This window comes from Pogoniulus pusillus, chromosome 4, assembly GCF_015220805.1.
Source record: "Pogoniulus pusillus isolate bPogPus1 chromosome 4, bPogPus1.pri, whole genome shotgun sequence".
NCBI lineage: Eukaryota > Metazoa > Chordata > Aves > Piciformes > Lybiidae > Pogoniulus > Pogoniulus pusillus.
Genome location: NC_087267.1, coordinates 28,998,184 through 29,013,221, shown reverse-complemented (window position 1 = coordinate 29,013,221; position 15,038 = coordinate 28,998,184). Strand labels below are relative to the sequence as shown.

The 15,038-nt window shown below is 40.0% G+C and overlaps 1 protein-coding gene across 1 annotated transcript in view; it reads left to right on the top strand.

Moving 5' to 3' along the window:
* The window catches only part of TAFA5 (TAFA chemokine like family member 5), a 489,916-nt gene that overhangs the window by 259,361 nt on the left and 215,517 nt on the right, over positions 1–15,038 (top strand). Inside the window, 1 exon segment of the mRNA XM_064142444.1 lies at positions 3,758–3,907. Within this exon segment, the coding sequence (XP_063998514.1) occupies positions 3,758–3,907 (150 nt within the window).

Below are 15,038 nucleotides of genomic sequence, written 5' to 3'. Positions count from 1 at the left end.
CAAGATTGGAATATGGTGAATTGCTTTCTATACTGCATGTAACTAAATATGATCTACTGAAAATACAGAGTCACTATAACTGTTCCATAGACAGCCCTGCGAGGAGGGGCTGTTCAGCCTGGACAAGAGGAGGCTCAGGGGAGACCTTATTGCTCTCTACCACTATCTGAATGGAGGTTGTGGCAAGGTGGAGGTTGGTCTCTTCTCCCAGAGAACCTGTGACAGAACAAGAAGACAGTCTGAAGCTGCAACAGGCAGTCTTAGGCTGGATTTTGGGAAGAAGTTCTTCACAGAAAGAGTGATTGGCATAGGAATGGGCTGCCCAGAGAGGTGGTGGAGTCACTGTCCCTGGAGATGATTAGAAGGAGACTGGATGAGCACTTTGTGTCCTGATTTAGTTAATTAGAAGGGTTAGGTGATAGGCTGGCCTCGATGATCTTGAAGGTCTTTTCCAACCTGGCTAATTCTGCGGTTCTGTGGCTCTTAATCTCTGAACGGGAAAAGCTCCAGTGAAAACTCCACTCATTGCTGCCTTGAGATTTCTTCTCTGTGCTTAGGAGTGAAGTGGAGTGATGTTCTTGGAGGCTTAGAGATGAGCGGCCTTTTTTCACTAGTATTTTTGGAAGAGGACCCTATGTTAAATTTCTTGAAAATGAAATGTATACTAATTGTTGAAACTCAGTCTTTTCATTAATTTTACTTCTTTTATTCCTGTATTTTGTACCTTACATTTCTAGATTACATTGTGAAAAAAGTGATAGTGTACTTCATGAGAGACAGAGAGCACATGCATGCTTCACAACAGGATGACTTTGTTAAGGTCTTCATGGACTTAACTAATACTTTGCATGCTTTACAGCCATCTAAAGCCAAGGAAGAGTGGACGAACACTATGTTACAGTGGTCAATATACACACAATCTTTGCACTGTATGACACAATGATCAGGGAGTATTTATGTCATACATATGAGAAGCCTCTGCAGTTCTACAATAGCTTCTAATTTTCTTTCACTGCAGAAATGATAATGGCAACAAAGAAATCGTCTTTAAAAAAAAAAGAAAATAAATGTTTTTAAGGATTTTGCAATTTTACTTTATTTTTAATAGCTGCACAAAATTCCCTGAAAGATAGTGTGACATTATACAGTTAAGTATTCCAGTTTTCAAAGTTCATCAAGAAAAATGGAGTCGCTACACCTGGAAGAAATTATCATCTCTAAACAAAACAAGAAGGTGAAAACAATCATAAAAAACAAATAGTCTGTCTCAAAGCAAACCTATGCAGAACTAAAATGGGACAGGTCCAAAAGCAGAAAAGTTTATCAGTGTTCTTATTTATAGTCACTGCTTTCATTCTCTGGAAAGCTTTTTGCTTTTCACAAATTGTCTTGACGTAAAGCATCCTTGTTCTTTTTCTGTGAGCGTAGTCCTTATTCATCTTCACTGTGTGGCAAAACTGGTTACTTTCCTCTGAAGTGGGGTTTTATAGAATAATTCCTAGGTTATATGACTTATGTATTTTACAGAAATCAGTAGTAGTGTAGAAACTTACAGATAGGGGAGAATATGGTAACCCATCGCATCAGGAACACTTACAGATATCATATTTATTCTTCCACTTTTTTGTTTGTTTGTTTCCATTCAATTTCTTTTCTCAATGCATGATGATAATCATGGTCTTCAAATGCCTAAGGGGTAAAGATTTAAATACACTTCTGATTATGTCTTTTTTCACATGATCTAGTAAGACAGCTATATTCCATGGGAGCAATAAGTCTCCTGCAACTCAGAATGAAATATGTTAGCAATAGTGTGTTTTTTTTTTCCCCCCAGCCTAAGGTGTTTCATTGTAGCTGGATTTCTCTTGTCCTTATTTGTAAAATCATGTGTCACTATTTTTCATGCTAAATAAACCTTTGCTTTCTAATCCAAGTTTTCAGAGGAAATAATAATGATTAAACCCCAAATATAATAATAACAACAACAATGATGTTTTTTTATATAAAGATGATGATGAAGATGAAGATTCTATGATGATGATAATGATACTACAAACACTCCAAACCGTCATAAAATAGAATAAAAATCATCTAACTAGTATGTTTTTATTAACAGAGTAGATTGAGAAGAGTAGAATTTCAGGAGTCTAATTATAATAAAGAATATAATATCTGTATTCATAAATGCCCATTGTATATTGCTTATATCTGTGTCATATATTTACATGAATTCGTAGCATACCTTGTTCCATATTCATCTTTGAGGTGGTCAGTTTTACCATGTTGTAATTCACTGCAGTACAGGGGTCACAGTAACTTAAATTCAGGTGCCTTAGCAGTGAAGCAGTCACAATGCTATTGACAACCTAAAATACTCTGCTAGACCATTGCAAAACAATATCCACACAACAGGAAAGAGCCTAAGTTTGTTTGGAGATGAATATCCTGGGTAAACTTGTATTCTGAATGGAAAACATGCAACATATGGAAATATCATTGCACTTTTAGACAATCTACATTGCATTTACCTATGTTTCAGGGATTTGTGTGTTGATTTTTGTTGTGTGCTTGGTTTTTAATTTTCACATTCTTACAGATTTAAAATGTCTCCCTTTTTTCTCAATATTTTTTCTCCATATTTCATCATTACAATGTCTTTTACTGTATTACTTAAACCACATCACTTCTTTTAGAAATTATTCTGTTCCAAACTTACTTTTTTTAATAAAAATGAAATACACTAAACTTGTGTTTTATATTTAGCAAGTATTTGTTTGAAGGTTTATAATTGATTGCCTACAAAGATAAAGTCCAATAGAAATTATATTTACTACTGTATCGTAAAATCCAGAAATTATACATAATACAAAGTGATAGCTGGGAATTTTTTATCTTGTTGCACAATGGAATTCAATACTGTATCATTTTTGCTCATAAAATGCAGAATGCAGGATTTTGGTGTACCAGGAGACTACTACTGCTTGTACCAGAAGAGCCACACCATTTTAAATGTGTGTATACTAATATTCTTCATGAAACAATTTTTTGCAAGTTTTTGTTTTATCTCTGTGGTCCAAAATTCAGAATTAACTGAAGTAGATTTCCTCACTATTCTGGAAAGCTGCCTACGTTGGAGTAGTCAGTAGAAAGCAAAGAGTTTCTGAGCTAATATGGCAGTGTCATTATACTGTCATTTGCAGGATTATTGCTTATGAAATTTATCAAAAGACTAAAGACCAACTGGTTCCACTACAAGTCAGGTAGAAAATTAATTACCCTTCAGTTTAGTTGAAGCAAGGGCCAAAGTGCTGACAATCTGGTCATGGGCTTACTTTGAAAGACTTTTTCATTCAAAACCAACATGCAAAGCTGTTAAGATTTCATTGTATTCATGGATATGTGGGGAAGTCTTTTGTTTTCTGAAGGTGCATAAAGAGCACACCATTGAAATTTCTTTGCTGTAAAAGCAGATTGTTCCTTTACTTAGCCCACATAAGTAAAAGTAACCTGTGTGACCTCAGCTCTCTGGGTTTTATGGAACAATAAGCATTTTCTGACAGAACCAGTTTGCAGCGTTTTTGTACGTCCACCACAAAGACAAATTGTATGTCATCTTGGTTTTATTATATCCATCAGCTGACTGCCCATTTATTGTGGAGTGTCTGCTGTGGCATAGGGCCGTGACTCTATTCGGCTGTAATAGATTGCCTGTAGTGCATTCAGTGACTCTGGTACCTGTTGCTGGTTCTTTTTCCAGGTCAGCTGGCTGCAGGTACATGTGAGATTGTTACTTTGGACAGAGATAGCAGTCAGCCCCGAAGGACTATAGCCCGACAAACAGCTCGCTGTGCATGTAAAAAAGGACAGATTGCCGGTACAACAAGAGCAAGGCCAGCCTGTGTTGATGGTAAGAAGCAAAGATCTATTAAATTAGTTTCTGCCAATACAAGAGTATTTTAAACTGGTCATATCTCATGAAAAAATAAAAGCTCCATTGAAGAAATTTTCATGTGTCCCAACTAGTAATGGGAATACCATTGAAATTCCCCACAAAGCTATTACTGACTAGCAGTACAAGTATTTCAATTACAGTTATTTTTGGTTTAACTTAATACACAGTTGAGTGTTAAGGGCATGATCTTGTTACATTTTGCATGTGAAGATGGGTTCAGCAGTGAGGTGGTATTCTTCCCGCCCCCTGCTTAATATTCCCTATAACATTAAAAAAGAACCTGAAAGGTTTTATGCCACTGGGACACTAATGTGACTGTTTCTGTGTGACAGTTAATGTTTTTGAAGAAAGCATTGATAGTGCAGTATCTTAATATAGCATCTGAATATACCTCACATGTCCAGCATTCCTTCTGTCCTTAAAATGATGGTTCTGCATAATTCATTGCAGATGCAGTGATAACATGCAGCTGGAAAACTGCTGACATGTGGAGAGGTGTGAAAATATTTCACTCTGAAATGGTGTTCTGAAACACATGAATTATAGCTAAATAAGATATTAGTAGTGGGACAATCTTCAAGACAGGTCTGGCAGTGCAAGGCTGTTAGCAAGCATTCATATTTAAAATACAATTTGCAACATATTGAAAATAGTTGATACAATATTATATAAGTTCAGTTAGTAAAAGTAAAAATAAGATGGTTATGTGTAGAACTACAATAAATTCACAGATTGCCTTTGAATACTGACTGGTTTGAATCCTCAGATCAAAATATTGCTGAGAACACCCTACTGTTGCCTCAGAATTTGGTCTTACCAGTGATTATCAAAGAGGACAGCTCAAAGGAGATTTCAGAGCCTACCCACAAAGCTAAATATAGAACATGCACTTTCTATTTTTGCATTTTCCTTCCTTTTTATTTGGCACTCTGTGAGACAGTTTTCTTAGCTGTCTCTTCTGTAATGTGAGGCTATATCCAGTAATTCTCTTCTGACTTGTTTTATTGTAAGATCGTAAGACAGGAATGGCTGAAAAAGGGAATAATTTTATTGTGAAATTTATAGTTGTGACTTTCGCAAAAATACTTGTTAGCAATTAAAAAAGTCAGCATATATTTCCCATTGACACCAAAAAAGTTCTAAGGGAAAGCACACGTTTTGTGTTTATCATCTGGAGAGAACTAAACACATTTTTTCCTCAGTCAGTTATGACCTGTAGTGAGATTCATTTGTCATAACTTGTGTACCCAGCATTTGTTGTCTAACCTATTAACTGAGTTTGTCCCCTAATGGAGAGCAAAAGTCACCTTCTCAGATTAATTTGTCTTATCCTAAGTGCCTAAGATAAATCAGATGTAGCACTCTGGTATTCACTTTCTCTGCCTTGCCTTAAGATATCTGTGATGATGAGACTTTTTATATCTATGTACCAGTAAGAAGGCATGATTGTAACTCATCCTCCAATTGCTATGTTAATTTTGTTTCCAAGTAATTCAATATTTGATTTCTTTTTTAAAATGTGTTTGTATTATTGGGAACTTGTGAAGAAGGGCTATTTCATATTCTGGGTTTGCTTTCAATATTATCATTTTATGAAAACAGAGAACTGGATGACCTGAGGTTAGATATTTTATAATCAGAGAGGGATCTTTATGTCCAATTGGATGCCAGTGACAAGTGGAGTACCTCAGGGATCAGTGCTGGGACTGGTCTTGTTTAATATCTTTGTTGGTGACTTGGACAGTAGCATTGAGTGCCCCCTCAGCAAGTTTGCTAACTACTTCAAGCTGTGTGGTGCAGCTGACATTCTGAAGAGCAGAGATGCCATCCAGAGGGACCTTGACATGCTGAAGAGGTGGGCCCAAGGCAGCCTCATGAAGTTCAACTAGACCAAGTGCAAGGTCCTACATATGGGTCAGGGCAATCCCAAGCACCAACATAGATTGGGCAGTGACTGGCTTAAGAGCAACCCTGAAGAAAAGGACTTGGAAGTGCTGATGGATGAGAATCTTACTTGATAGTGTGGTTTTGTTATTGTTGTTTTGGGTTTTGGTTTTGTTGTTTTATTTTGGTTTTGATTTCTTTATGCCAGTTTGCTTTCCAGAGATTTAGCTGGTTTAATTTTATTCTTTATATAGTCTTCATTTTAATTATATTATTTTTTTAAATAAAGGTATCACAGTTAGACCTTAGACCTATAATAATTAATGCAAAGTACTTTGTGAAGGAAGCACACATAGTAAGCATGACCTATTAGCCTACTAACAAGAAAACATTTGCTAACAACTGTGTTACAGCTTCTGGAAATAGAGTGTTTTGAAGAACCAGTAACAAAGCTGGTAATTTTTGCAACTTTAAAATGCGTGGTGTTGTGACTGGCCACCGTTTGTTCATTGTTTGATGCAGAGAAGCTCCTTAGAATATATGAGCTATGCTGTATGTTCGTTGTGGAGGTAGAGAATTAATGTGGCCGAGTCAGGAATTATAAAAATAGAATTATTTTATTTTTCCTGAACACTCCACCCACAAACTATATACAAAACTAGTTAGGTTTATTTACAGATTCAGGTCGATGCGAAATTTCTTCAAAAAAGAATGTTACAGATAAATGTAGAGATTTAGGAAGACAGGAAATGGAAAAGGCTAAGCTATAAACACAGCTTTACCCCACTATCAATCAGGCTGAGCAGAAGATTAAGGGAGCAGCAGGTCTTATTCTTGAAGGTGAGATAGGTATTTGACAGTGATCCTTTGCTGAATTCCTCTGTGAAAGTGGCCTTCTAACACTGCAGGCAATATCCAGTAGTATAGATCCACGCAGCAGAAGCCTAAGGTGAGTGACAGAGCCACTAAACTCAGAAATGTCTCGAGCACTTCTTCCATGTGTGGGATGATTGTGCAACGATGATGCCTCAGCAGTGGCAGGGGAGAGCCAAACTATTAGCATCTTCCCAGCTCAAAATAGCAGCCAGGAAGTTGACTGCTGATAAGGTCCAAGAGTGGCCAGTCCAGGTGTCACTGGCAGCTCTCTCAAAGGACTCCAGGGCTTGCCAAGCCTGCAAGTTTGCACTGAATAGCGCAAAAGTGGGGAGGAATGTCCAAAGGCAGGGACGGTGTAAAACTGAGAGCCATGCAAAAAGGTAGGAGCCGTCCAAAAGCAAGGACAGTCCAAAACGGGAATTCTGTCACAGCAGGAACCTGTCCTGTCAGGTACTATGTCACGGCAGGAGATCTTTCAAGATGGGAACTCTCAAGACAGGAACATTTTCAAGGCAGAGACTCTCAAGACAGGAATGTCTTCCCATTCTTCCTTGCTCTATTTAAGCTTTTCTAGACAAAGTGTCCATTTACCATTTTATACTGGGTGCAGAAACCCAGCCAACCACCATTCTGATTTCAGCACAGGCTTCCACATGGGTCAGCCCACGTGCAGGAAAACGCCTTTTGCTGTTCCCCCTGAAGCCTGCAGGGCAGGGAGATTAGAGCAGTTTTTGTGTCTTCTTCTCCTATTCAAACCCATGGGGCTGGGGGAGAGGGTGAGAAGAAAGGAATTTGGTGTACCCCCGAACAATATTTCCCACAGCTATGAAATACAAGTGTCAATTACTGCACCAAAAAGAGTAAGTAGTGTAAGGGCTCTTAAACCTCACAAACATTGTCTGAGACTGCACTTGTCACATAGCTCTTAGAGTAGGTCCTGAGATGATTACCAAAATCCACTCTGCTTGCACTACTACATCGTCTTTTCCTCTGCAATGGAAGATCATGTACACCAGATAGATAGAGCTAGATTTTTTTTTAATGAAAATGCAGTGTTTAGGGCTTGATCTGAGCAGATCACAAAGAACAGATATTTTCTTTAAATGTTTCCCTGTGATGGAGAGTGCTGATTTAGTCTCTATTTTTTTCTAATGGTCTTTAAGCATGGCAGATTGCTAATGTAATCTGAAAAATGGCATCAGTATTCACTCTGATTTGAAGCTTGATTTAGTGTTGATTGCTTCATTCCTAGACCTACAGAGTGATAATGTATATTTGGTGTGTTCAGTCGTGATGTAATTTTTGTTCATGAATATAGGTTTTGTGATATTAGGACAGTACTTGGCCTGCACTCTTAGCTATATTATTATTATTATTATTATTATTATTATTTTTATTATTATTATTATTATTATTATTTACATCTAGCATTCCCTAGTCCCTTTCTTGAGGTTTTATTTCATAGCAGTGACCACAATTGCATTTCTTTGATATGCTATTATCTGTCAACATAGCATCTGGTTTATCACCAGTGTTATTTCTCTGTGTTGTCAGTCAAGCTTCATAAGTTTTTTTAACTGGTGGCTGTGGGACATTGCAAGATAGCAATTATTCTCTATTTTTGTCTAGTACCTTCCTTAATTTAAATTGAATTTAAAGCAAGAGACAAAAAGTCTTTGAGAGTAGTGTATGTACACTCAGACCCATGGCTTGTGTGCTTTCACAAGAACTGCATCTACCTGGAAATAAAATTTGTTATGTCAAGGTATTTGACAGAATGCAAGTGTATTAACCTGAGAAGAGTGGGATGAACATTCCAGTAATTCTGTCTAATATGTATTTATAGCTCAAAAATAAATAGCAGTTTCTCCAGAAGATAGAAACAGTTGATGAGAGGAAAAGTAGTATGAGAGAAATGGTTTAATTGCTTGAGAGAATTAGGATAGCAATCTTTGATTTGCTTATGTGGATTCTATGATTAGAAGATTCTCATGCTTTAGATTTGAATTCTGGTTACTTTTGTGTCCACGAAGTACTATGGAGATCCCAGGACACTGATCCTGATCTCCAAAATTCATAAGTTTGGAATAGCTATAGAGCAACTAACTGAATTCAAAGTTTTGTGATTTATTTTGGTTTAGTTTAATTTTAAATAAACTTCAAAATTCTTTTGCAAGCATTGTAAAAGTTATGTTTTCCACAGAAATATGGTACAATGTGTTCATATGTTATGATTAACATGCTTTTCCATTGGCATTGATTGATTTTGTTAAGCAAGGAAACTCAGGATCCACAAGGACACCACATTAGTTTTGATCAATAATTCCCTGTACTTCTCATTGTCCTGGGAGTCTTAGCGGAGGTGTAGGGTCAGCACTGATCATTAATAGAATCCCAGATTATTCACTTGAGACAAAACAGCATGATACTTGCAGAGCTTCATCACTCTGGAGTATCTTACCTACTTGAGGGTTAAAAAACCTAGCAATTTTCAGAAATAAGAATCTTAGCTTTTACATTTGGAATATTTAATCTATTTGTTAATGTGCTATTTGTATTAATTTATCCTGGTTTTATTGCAGATATTTGCCTGTTTTTCCTCACTGTAAACTATACGTTTAATTTTGTTGCATTCAAGGTATACTGTAAAACAAGTAAAACCAAAAGACAAATCAGGATGGATATAAAAGTAAAAGGAGACTGTATAATACTACAGAAACATTTCACTGAACTAGAAATGGCATACTGGATAGTGTGGAATATTTAAGTCTAGGAGGAATCTGTGACTATTTAGCAATGAAAATTATTAGAGGGCTTGAATGTCTCTCCTGTGAAGAAAAGTTTAATGATTTGAGGTTGTTTATACTGGAGAGGGCTCCAGTGGACCATAATGTGGCCTTTCAACGACACTTGTAATGACAGTATGAAGGACAATGGTTTTAAACTAAAAAAGGGGATATTTAGATTGGACCTAAGGATGAAATTTTTTACAATGAGATTGCTGGGGAAAGTCTGGTTTAAAAGGTTTAAAGAGAAAAAAATGTACTTAACTATATTCCTTTGCTTAGGCATAGGGGGGAAGGATAGCAACCATGCATTTTCTAGTATCCTACATTTAAAAGTTTTCACCATGACTTAAAAAAATAATAATTCCTTTCTCCCTTTTCTCACTCCAATTCTCTGTGTGCAGTCACAGTTGTGTCTGTATTTATAGATGTACCAAATCATGTGCAGTACTTTGCTTTCCTTCATCTGTCTCTAGACAACTCTATCAGAACTGTAGATTCTCCCCGTTACTAACAACAGAATTAAAATTGGTTTTGTGGCTCCTGAGCTTTCCATTCCTAGGCATTGTACTGACATGATATGACAATTTCCACCTTGTGGGTCACTTTTCTTTTAGAAATACAGAGGAAGAAATATTAAACATAGCACATGATGTTCCAAACCAAACTGTCTAGTAGTTGTTATCTAAGAAATATTAAAAAAATAGTAAAATCTTAAAAGCATTTGTTCTTTTCGATAATGAGTGTCAGGTGTCAGTTATAGACTGAAGTGTTGCTGAGGAAGAAATGACATTGTCCAACTATTGCGGAGGGGGATTTCTGTACCTACGCCTATTTGGTGGAGGTGAGAAATTAATTTGAGGCAATATCAATTTTATATAAAAATATAATTTATTAAATGTAATAATTTTGAACTCTCACCACCCCCAACCACTGTGTCATAAAATTTAGTTCGGTTCAAGGTTATGAAAACAATTTAGGACAGAATATATACAGAGATTTTGTTATTTAACTAGCAAACATCAAACTATAAACAGAGACAGGAGTTTCCCTGAGGCTTAATGCCTCTTGGGATTTTCTATGCTATTTGCCCAGCAGGGTGGGCTGAAACTCTTTCTGCTCTATGGCAGAGGTAACTTATATTACAGAGGGATTAAAGCTTTACTCACAACTCTTATTATTAATCACCCTCCCAGGGCTGTGTCGCAGCCTATGCCCAATGTCCAGACTTCAGGGGCTCTGCCTGTGGACCTGGATGCTGGAATCTTCCCGGCTTGAGAGGAGATAGGTGAATCTTCCCAGTCTCTGCAGAAATAGGTTTTCTAACCTTTGTTCTCCTGGTGAAGGACGACCTCTGCCTTGATGCTGCTGTCTTCTTCTGGATGCAGTGTCCAGGGATATCAGCTTGGCAGGACTTCAGGAGCAAGGGAATATCCGTGCCATCTCTGGCACAGTTCCTTCACATGGTTTTAGGCCGTGTGTGTGTGCAAACAATCCAAACATCTGCTTCTTGGTTCTCTCAGCGGCATTGGCTTTTACCAGGCAATGATAAGCGGCGAGCATGCAGAGTGTGCTCGGCTGCTGGGAGTCTGATCTCCATAGGTAAAGCAAGACAGCTTGCAGATGTGCACAGCTGGGTTAGGAGGCTATAGGCTCCTTTTGTATAAATGTGCAGGCTTAAATGAGCTCTGCATGAAAGGTACGCAGGCAGGTAAGCTGCGAATGAATCAAAGCATGAGGTCTGAGCCTCAGAGAGCATCGGAGCAATGCAATGGCATCCAAGTGTGTGAGTATGAGAGGCTGAGCGCTTCAGGTGAAGGTCAGAGCTGTGTCTGATCCTTGCAGGTGGGTCAGAGAGCTGAGCTGTGCTGCAGGCAGGGTCAGAGAGCTGAGCACATGGTTCTCCTGTGCACCCCTCTTTATTGACTGTAGGCCGAGATTAATGGCCGTTTGGCCACTAGAGTGACCAATCAGGTTGGCAGTTAGCCAAACCTTACCATAATAGGCAGGAGGCTCTTGCCTGGACTATCCCAAATATGGGGATCACATGGATTTGCCCCAGGGAGACACGAGCTGGGTGTGTGTGGCTTACACAACCTGTTTGCAACCAGGGGTCCTGGCAGAAAAACATGTCCATGCATGTAGAGGCATAAACAAGCCTCTTTTCGGGCCTACAGGCCCTCCATGACACCAACCCAAAGACAGAAAGTAATACAAAACAAATATATCAATAGCTGAAGCATCAATGGCAGCACTGATGTGTCTATTAGAAATATAGGAAGATAAATTGGCTTTTACCTTCATAATGAGAACCTGCAACAGGAATAACCATGAAAATGACAAAAGTCAAATAACCAATGAAAACCAAACCAAAACAAAACCATCAAACTACAAACCTGTAGTATTCTTGTATAACGAGAATATTGGTAACTACCCTAAGGCAATTGTTTTCATCAAGAACAATAGTTAAAGGCAAGCGGTGATGGCATCAACCTTATCAGAGTTCAAGGACTGTCTGATCAATGCTCTTAATCATATGGTTTACTTTTAAGCAGTCCTGCAAGGAGCAGGGAGTTGGACTTGGCAATCTTTACAGGTTCCTTCCCATTTGAGATATTTTATTGATTCTGTAACTGGATGTGACATAAAGATGCAGAGCAGGATTTTGTACAAATGTACAAAATTAGCAGATTATTTTCTCTGACATTCTGAAGGGTTATACACCACAGACTGAGAGGAAATGCTTTGGATATGCAAGGGAAATAGACCTGGGATAAGTGTGAATAAAATGTAATCGAGGATAAAATACTCTTCTAAGCCTTGTACCTATAACAAACTGACTGAACTGGAATTACTTTTCCTCCTTTGAGATTAAACCTGGCATCAATATGCCATTTCGGTTTAAGAGATACCTGTGTTTCTAAATGATAGGGCAGGAAAATATTTAGGAAAGCAGAATTTAATTGTGTGATTTGGAAGGTGGCCAGGAACCAGGGGTTAACACTGGTACTATTGCAAACTTTAATTGCCTCTCATGCTTAGTGCTTTGCTTTCACATTTCATCTGAAAGACAACACCTTCAGCCTCCCAGTGTTTCACTGGATGCATTAGTTCATCAATGTTAACAGCTTTGTTTCCTTTAGTTCCTTGACGCTCCTAAGCAGTCACCCATGTAGTCTAATCCTCTTTCATTTACATGGTCTGATGGCAATTTCAGCACAGAAAGATTGTTGGAGGTTATGTGACATTAGACTGTGGAACAATCTTCTGAGGGAGTGGCTAGAAACCTAATTACTACAGACATTTTACATTGAACTGCACAAAATACTAGAGAACGTATTATGCATTAGCATAAGTATGCAGTGCATCACTGGGCAGTTTACTGTGCTTGATATCTTGCAGCAGAGCACCACCGGCAAACAGAGCAGTCTGATTGCAGCCTGATTCATTAGCTAACTTCAGGCAATAGGTCAACATGACATTCCTAAATTCAGGACTTTAGTCACTTGTAGGTTCCCTCTGTGGGCAGTGATATGAGGTGGGCATGTCACAGTATCACAGTATCACAGTATCACCAAGGTTGGAAGAGACCTCACAGATCATCAAGTCCAACCCTTTACCACAGAGCTCAAGGCTAGACCATGGCACCAAGTGCCACGTCCAACCTTGCCTTGAACAGCTCCAGGGACGGTGACTCCACCACCTCCCTGGGCAGCCCATTCCAGTGTCCAATGACTCTCTCAGTGAAGAACTTTCTCCTCACCTCGAGTCTAAATCTCCCCTGGCGCAGCCTGAGGCTGTGTCCTCTTGTTCTGGCGCTGGCCACCTGAGAGAAGAGAGCAACCTCCTCCTGGCCACAACCACCCTTCAGGTAGTTGTAGACAGCAATAAGGTCACCCCTGAGCCTCCTCTTCTCCAGGCTAAACAATCCCAGCTCCCTCAGCCTCTCCTCGTAGGGCTTGTGCTCGAGGCCTCTCACCAGCCTCGTCTCCCTTCTCTGGAGACGCTCAAGCATCTCAATGTCCCTCCTAAACTGGGGGGCCCAGAACTGAACACAGTACTCAAGGTGTGGTCTAACCAGTGCAGAGTACAGGGGCAGAATGACCTCCCTGCTCCTGCTGGCCACACCATTCCTGATGCAGGCCAGGATGCCACTGGCTCTCTTGGCCACCTGGGCACACTGCAGGCTCATGTTCAGGTGGGTATCAGTCAGCACCCCCAGATCCCTCTCTGTCTGGCTGCTCTCCAGCCACTCTGGCCCCAGCCTGTATCTCTGCATGGGGTTGTTGTAGCCAAAGTGCAGCACCCTGCACTTGGAGCTATTGAACCCCATCCCATTGGACTCTGCCCATCTGTCCAGGCAGTCAAGGTCCCGCTGCAGAGCCCTTCTGCCCTCCAACCCAGTCACATCTGCCCCCAGCTTAGTGTCATCTGCAAACTTGCTGATGACTGACTCGATGCCCTCATCCAGATCATCTATGAAGATGTTAAAGAGGATGGGGCTCAGCACTGATCCCTGAGGGACACCACTAGTGACTGGCCACCAGCTGGATGTGGCACCATTCACCACCACTCTCTGGGCTCGGCCCTCCAGCCAGTTCCTAACCCAGCACAAAGTGTTACCATCCAAGCCATGGGCTGACAGCTTAGCCAGCAGTTTGCTGTGGGGGACAGTGTCAAAGGCCTTGCTGAAGTCCAGATAGACCACATCCACAGGCCTCCCCACATCCACCAAGCGGGTCACCTGATCATAGGAGGAGATCAGGTTGGAGAGGCAGGATCTGCCCTTCCTAAACCCATGCTGCCTGGACCTGAGCTCTTTGCCATCCCTCAGGTGCGCTCTTATCACCCCCAAGACAACCTGCTCCATCAGTTTCCCTGGCACTGAGGTCAGGCTGACGGGTCTGTAGTTCCCAGGTTCCTCCATCCGACCCTTCTTGTGGATAGGGACCACGTTGGCCATTTTCCAGTCTCCTGGGACCTCTCCAGTGAGCCAGGACTGCTGGAAAATGATGGAGAGCAGCTTGGCCAGCTCAGCTGCCAGCTCTCTCAGCACCCTGGGATGGATCCCATCTGGTCCCATGGATTTGTGGGTTTCCAGATGGCTCAGCAGGTCCTGAACTAATTCCTCATGAATTTCCAGGGGAACACACCGCTCCCCGACCCCATCCCCCAGTTCAAGAGGCCACTTGCCTCCTCCTCCCTCCTTGTTGTTGAAAACTGAGGCAAAGAAGGCATTCAGGACCTCAGCCTTTTCTTCATCATCAGTTATAGTGTCAGTGGTCACATAATGTCAACACTGCAATCACCTTCTGCAAGCTTCTCTTTTTCGCTCTTATGGGATTAAAGAGGACTTAGAATGACTGGCAGAGAAGTGCTTTCTGCTTGAATATCATGTATAAACTCTGCAGACCATCAGCTGCTCAGATTGCCTTCTGGAAAAAGCCACTGTCGTCACTTTTAGAGGCAGTTTATGTAATAAATGCAAGAAAGACTATACTATTGTTAGAAACTACATTTCTAACAATAAAGCTATATGT